General features: G+C 54.7%; 1 protein-coding gene across 1 annotated transcript; it reads left to right on the top strand.

Moving 5' to 3' along the window:
- Positions 1-744: 744 nt before the first annotated feature.
- PAX1 (paired box 1) lies at positions 745-5,882 on the top strand (the record flags this gene model as incomplete). The annotated part of the gene is made up of 4 exons (XM_041714881.2): positions 745-1,510; positions 2,727-2,872; positions 3,080-3,293; positions 5,143-5,882. Coding segments are annotated over 4 exons (1,218 nt in total), but the record flags the coding sequence as incomplete, so codon positions are not given.
- Positions 5,883-6,955: the final 1,073 nt, after the last annotated feature.

A 6,955-nucleotide genomic window follows, 5' to 3' on the forward strand; every position in this document is an offset into this window, starting at 1 on the left:
ATTGATCCCGAGGAGCGGCGGGGGCTCCCCGCGAGCGGGGATCGCTCCCGGCGCCGCCAGGACCCCCCGGCCCGGCCGCCCCCGGGCTCTCTATGCCGCGGCTGCGGAGCGGCCGCCCGGCGCTGCCCCCTCCCCGCGCCGGGCCATGGGTGAGTGCGGCCGGCCCCGGACGGGCTCCGGGACGCGTCCGGGACGGGCTTCTGGCGAACCTGGGCACCGGGAAGGGGCAAGAGGCGGCTGGGGGTCCCGGGGCGCCGTGACCGGCCGGGAGGGCTCCGGGCTGCTGCGTCCTCCCCGCGCCTCTCTTCGCTTTCGCTCCGCTCCCTCCTTGCGACTCCTTCTCCCATTCTCGTTCTTTTGCCTTCTCTCCTTTTGTCCCACTCTCCTTTTTTGTGTCCTGTTTTTCCCTCTCGTTGTCCTTGACGTTTCTTTTTCTCTCATTCTTTCCCTGTCTTTTCTCCCCCTTCTTTTTATACTATCATTTTTATCTCACTTTTTCCTATCTGTATGTCTCCTTTCTCTCTTTCCCCTTACCTTGGGCTTTTTATCTCTCTTTCTCTCTTCCCCTCTCATACTCGTTCTGCTTTTCCTTTTTCCTTTTTTTTTCCTTCCCTTCCTTTTCCCCCTTTCTTTCTCCCGTCTTCCTTTTCTCCTTTTCCTTTTTCCCCTCTTCTTTTTTCCTTCCCTGTATTCTTTCTTTTCCCCCTTTCCTTTCCTTTTCTTCCCTTCCTTTTCCTTTCTTCCCTTTTTTGCTCCTTTCCCCCCTCCCTCTTTCGTTTCCCCTTTCCCTTTCTCTCCTCTTTTCCCTCTCCCCTTCCCGCTGCAGCGCCATCCCCATGCCGCGCCTGCTGGCCGCGGGGGCAGCCCGCGGGCATCACCGCTCCCGTGCCGTCCCGCCCCGCAGAGCACACGTACGGCGAGGTGAACCAGCTGGGCGGCGTGTTCGTGAACGGGCGCCCGCTGCCCAACGCCATCCGCCTGCGAATCGTGGAGCTGGCGCAGCTCGGCATCCGGCCCTGCGACATCAGCCGCCAGCTCCGCGTGTCGCACGGCTGCGTCAGCAAGATCCTGGCCCGCTACCACGAGACGGGCTCCATCCTGCCCGGGGCCATCGGCGGCAGCAAGCCTCGGGTCACCACGCCGGCCGTGGTCAAGCACATCCGCGACTACAAGCAGGGCGATCCCGGCATCTTCGCCTGGGAGATCCGCGACCGCCTGCTGGCCGACGGCGTGTGCGACAAATACAACGTGCCCTCGGTCAGCTCCATCAGCCGCATCCTGCGCAACAAGATCGGCCCGCTGGCCCCCGCCGGGCCGCCCCCGGCCGCGCTGCCCTGCGCCCACATCTACCAGTACCCGTACCCGGGCCCCGCGGCGCCGCCGCCCGCCAAGGCCGGGCCACACCCCGGGGGACACCTCGGGGCCCCCCCCGTGGCGCTGGCCCGCTCGTGGCCCTCGGCGCACTCGGTCACCAACATCCTGGGCATCCGCACCTTCGTGGAGCAGGCGGGTGGGTACCGGCAATTTCTCTTCCCCTCACCCCTCTCGCCCTTTTTTAGTTCTTTTTTTTAGCCGATTTTTTTTTGTCGGTTTAGGGGTTTTTTGTCTCTTCGTGTTGGCGGTTTTTTGTTCGGTTGGGTTTTTTTGTTTGTTTGTTTCAAGGGTTTTGTTGGTTTCGTGTTTTTTATTTGTTTCGGGGGTTTTGTTTCTTTCGTGCCTTTTGGCTCGTTCGGGGATTTTTTTTGCTTGTTTCGACTTTTTATTTGGTTCGTGCCTCTTTGCTCATTTCGTGCCTTTTTGCGTGTTTCCTTCTTTTTATTATTTCGAGTTTTTGTTGTTGTCGTTTATTTCGTCTTTTGCTCTTTTTTTTCAAATCTTTTTGTTTGTTTCGTGTATTTTCCTTCTTTCCCCCCCCCCCCCGCCATTTTTCCCCCTTTTTTTTTCTCCCAAGGGGCCTCCCCCCGCTCCACCACCCCGTCGGGGCGGCGGGGCCAGATGCGGCCTCGTCTCAGCCACATCTTGAACTTTTTATGAAAAATGTGGAAAATATTTTCCTAGGGATGATAGATTGCCGACCGCAAATTCGGAGCCCTGAATTTCGCTCCGCAAAGGGGCATTAAAAAAAAAAAAAAAAAAAAAAAAAGCGAAAAGGAGGGAAAAAGAGAGGAAAATAAGAGGAGAGGAAAAATCAGGGAGGAAAGGAAAGAGAAGGCAACTCGGATCCGGCCTCCCGGATTCTTCCGAGGAATGAATCTGGGAATTTTGGGGCTCCGGGAGCACCGGCAGCGCCAAGGCCGATCTCCACCGGCTCCAAGGCGGGACAAGCGGGCCGTGGCAGGGGGGGTGCGGATCCTTTTATCCTTCCAAAAGCTCAAGTAAATCAACCGCATGCGTTTCCCCCCGCGCAATCATTTATCCTTAAAATTCCGATGTCACTTCTCCAAATCCCCTTCGTCAGAAGAGAAATTTGGGCCCCTAAATTATCGGGTTTGGGAACTGGGAGCGGGGGGGGGGGACGGCGAGCGGGTTTTGGTGGGGGACACCGCAGCCTCTCCCCGCGGTGTGATCGCAGATATCGGAATGCTGGAGGAAACGCGGGTTCTTGTGCCCCCAGTCCATGGGTTTACACAGCCAGGTGTTTGGAAAAGCGGGAATTTCCTCTCTTTCACCCCAAAATCTGCTCGGGCCCGGCCCGAGAGGTTCGGGGCTGACGTTTTGTTCCCCAGGGGCTCTGGCTGGCACCGAGGGGGCCGCGTACCCTCCCAAAATGGAAGAGTGGCCCAGCGGGAACAGAAGCGGCTTTCCCGGGCCGGGCCAGGCGGTCAACGGGCTGGACAAGGCTGCCATGGACGGCGACATCAAATACCCCCAGGTGAGGGCTGGGGACGGAAGGGGACAGGGAAGCGTGGCAGGAGTGGGGCTGGAATGAGGCAGAGGAGGACAAGGCGGGGAGATCAGGGAGGGGCCGGGGAGATGGAAAGAGAGGACAGGGAGCCCCGTCCGCTCCCGAGCGGGATGCCCCGCGCCGGGCGGGCTGTTCTGAGCCCCTGTCCCCTTCTGTCCCCGTTCCTGTCCCCAGCCCGGCGCGGGGCTCTCCTCCATGGGCACCTTCCTGCCGGCCTGCGCTTACCCCCCCTCCAGCCAGCCCGGCGTCTACGGCGGCTCCCCCGGCGCCTACATCGCCCCGGGACCCCCCTGGCAGCCGCAGGGGACCCCCCTGGGCCACCACGGCCACGGCGTGACCCTCGCCGGCGGCGACTTGAGCATGGCCTTCAAGCAGCCCAGCAGTGAAGGTGAGCGAGGACAGCGCGGGGACAGGGCCGGGAGGGAAGGCCAGGCTCAGGAGGGGCCGTCCCGCGGGGGATTTGGATGATCCGTCCCATTCCCCACCCGGGATCCCCGCCACACGCCGGCTCTACACTGGGATTTCCCTCCTCGCTCGCTGGGAGCCGCCAGGGAACGGGGAAGATTGCCGGGCTGCTCGTGTCCCCGGGAATGCGGGAGCGTGGCGAGAGAGAGCAGGAGCCTTTCCCCGTATTCCCCGAAACTGACACCCATCCCAAGAACCGGGAGCCTTGACAGGGAAGCATTAATTCCTAGTAATTACCTAGTAATTATTAACTGACAGCAATGATGTAACTATTTGTTTGAAGTTATTAGTTATCGTAATTAAGTGTTATTTTATTTAATTGGTTACCGGCGTTATTAATGAATTATTTCCCTCCGAACGCTCCGCCGGGAATCCCACGGGAGCAATTTGAGGCTGTCCGGGGGGGCGTTGCTTTTATCTCCCGTTAATTATTTCGCTTCACTAATAGAGCTCGATTCCCTCGTTTTAAAAATCCCGATTTTTCCGCCCTGGCTATAAAATCCCCTTTGACATTTTTGTCATTTCCCCCACGTTATTTGACTTTCTATTATTTTAATTAATTGGCAATTAATTCCCTATTTATTCGTCCTTTTTTATGTTTTTTTTTTTTCTGGGGTTTAAAATTTTTGTTTGGTTTTTTGTTTATATGTTTGATTGGATTTTTTATTTGTTTGTTCTTAAATAATTTTATCGGTGAGTTGTAACCTCAGCTGTGCCCGGGAGGAGCGATTGACGGTGAAAATAAATAATTCAAACCGACTATTCAAAGATTAAAAAAAAAAAAAAAAAAAAGAAAAAAAAAAGAAAAAAAAAAGGGAGAGAAGGAAGGAAAAGGAATGGGAAAAAATGAGAAAGAAGGAAATAAAAAAAAAGGATATAAAACGACCACAGGCACCTTTACATATTTAACATATTTTCGAGGTACTTAAAATTATTTGGAGACTGAATTCTCTGATTTCCATTTTTAAGCTGTTTTGTCTCCAGACTTTCTCTAAACCTTTGTAGGTTTTTATAGATTTTGTAGACCTTTGTAGATTTATTGATGGGGTTTAATTACATGTGGTTTTTAAATGGATTTTTATTTTTCTCTTTAAAGTTTATTTTTAAATTTTCCCATTTTCCCCTTTGGATCGGTTTTCTGATTTTGCCACTTGCCTGGGACGAGGACAATGTTGGATTATCCGACAAACGAGCTGGAGGAGGAAGGGTAGGGTGGACTGGGGTACCTGTAGCGAGTGTGAAAAATCGGAAAAGCCTGGAAAGAAGGAAGCAAATCCCAGCCAGGCAATTTCAGCCCTTTCTCAGTTTCCTGGATTTCCCCCGAAAGCCCTCCCTGCTTATCCCAGTGCCTCCAGGAGCCCCGGGATAAATATCCCGGTCCTCAAAGGCAGAATTCCCGAGGGCTGAGCTGGGGTAGGATGGAGCTCAGCGGGAATTTCATCACCTCTGGAATGGTGGCACTGTCCTGTCTCCTTCCCCTCCCTAGCACAGTCCCCTCCCAGGACACCCCAAATTTTAGGAATTTTTAGGGATGTGTTCTGTGCGTGGCTGGGACTGGTCGGGGCCACCACGCCAGGTCACCCCATGTCCCTGGCAGTGCCACCAGCGTTGTCTCTGTCACTGGGGGGGTGGGAGGCGGGTGGGGTGGGGTCACATTCGCTGTTGGAGGGACTCCGAGCGGCTCTTGAGGCGGTTTTTGGGGTGTCCCCCCGTGCTCGGAGTCCCTCCATCCCTTGCCTGGTCTGTCCTTTTCCCTCTCCCCCTTCCTGCAGGGGTGGACAGAAAACCCCCTAGCCCCGTGCGGAAAGCTCCGGAGCCCCTGAGCGCCATCCATGGAATCTCCATCCCGACCTCCTCGTCCTAGAGCCGCCGAGCAGCTGCCCAGGGACTCTTGGAATCTTGGAATCAGCTCCTGCAGCCCGGGGCTGAAGCCCGGAGTGGGGACAAGGGGACAGCCTGGGCGGTGACAGGTGACTTTCTGCCTCGTCAAATCCCCGGCAGGACATTCCCGGAGGGACACTTAGACTCCATTGGATTGGAAAGGGATGATGGAAGAGACTCAGTTTTCCTTCTTTATTATTTTATTTTATTTTATTTTATTTTATTTTATTTTATTTTATTTTATTTTATTTTATTTTATTTTATTTTATTTTATTTTATTTTATTTTATTTTATTTTATTTTATTTTATTTTATTTTATTTTATTTTATTTTATTTTATTTTATTTTATATTTTCTCCCCCTTGCTTTCAGTTTTTCTTTCTCCTTCCCCATATTCCCGAGAACTGTTGGATGCCGCGATTTCTTCCGTTCCCAGGCACTGCCGGCAGCATTCCCGGCTCTGTCCCAGCCCAAGGGATTAATTCCCGGCTCTCCCAAGGAGCATCCGTGCTGGAGCCCTTCCTTCAACCCCTTTTCAGTGCCTCTGCCCCAGGATGGAAATGGACCAAAAGTGCCAAGACGTTTTATGGGATATTTCTATAATAAGGAGTCTTAATAAAAAGTGACAACCGTGGGCACACTGCGGTGACCTCCCTCCCTCGGGGTGAGCACCGTCCCTTCTCCAGAGAAGCTCTCTGGGAGCGGGAGGACTCGGTGGGATCCCTTGGAATCGCTCCCTGAGCTTCCTCCCGGGATTCTCCCGCATCCCGGGGCTCCGTGGCCACGTCCTCGCTCCATCACCTGGCCCCGGGGCCCTGCCTACTCCCAGGGGACTGTCCCCGTGTCCTCCCGCTCCCGGGCAGCTGGCAGGCGTTCAGGATGGGGTTTCGCATTCCCTGGCTCCTCCAGCCGCTGCCGCTGGCGTCGATCCCTTCATTGTGTGGGAAGGGGCAGGTCCTGCAGCGGGGCAGGGAGGGAATATCCTGGCAGAAGAAAACACGCCGGGATTTCTGCGGAGAGGGTGTCTCGGTGGGAGGGAGGGAGGGAGCCGAGGGATGCCAAACGCAGCCCATCCTGGGACACGATTTTTTTTCCAACCTCGGCGTGGCAAAATTCAGTTCTGCCTCTGCTAAAGCCAGGCTTTGATTCCCACTGCAGAGCTCGGCAAGGAGGGAAGCTGAGAAATTCAAGGAGGTGAGAGCACAGTCCTAGGGCAGGATCTTCAGCCCTACTGTGGCTGAGTGGATTTTAGGGATGTGAGGATGGAGGAGTCACCTGAACCAGAGGAGCAGTGGCCCTGGCCCATCCCCTGCCAGGTTTATCCATTAAAAGCTCCGTTCCAGTGCATGGAAGAGTAGCTTTGGGAATGACAAGGGACAGTAAAACCATTAAAGTGTGATGTTTGCTGTGCGCCAGTTCCCAGCATCCACTGGGGCTCCTCATCTCTGCGTTCCAGGCAGGGATATCCCTCTGGATATGGGACTGGGGCTCTGGGATGAGCAAGGCACCAGTTCTGGAGTCAGATCTTTTCCATTCTGGTCCTGCTGAGATGTGACTCCTCATTCTGCTATCCCTCTAGGCAGGGATATCTCTGTGGATATGGGACTGGGGGCTCTGGGATGAGCAAGGCTGGAGTCAGATCCTCTCCATTCTTGTCCCGTGGGGATGGTGCATGAGGACATGAGTTATTCCCTTCCAAGACTGC

Source organism: Taeniopygia guttata, chromosome 3 (genome assembly GCF_048771995.1).
Source record: "Taeniopygia guttata chromosome 3, bTaeGut7.mat, whole genome shotgun sequence".
Taxonomy (NCBI): domain Eukaryota; kingdom Metazoa; phylum Chordata; class Aves; order Passeriformes; family Estrildidae; genus Taeniopygia; species Taeniopygia guttata.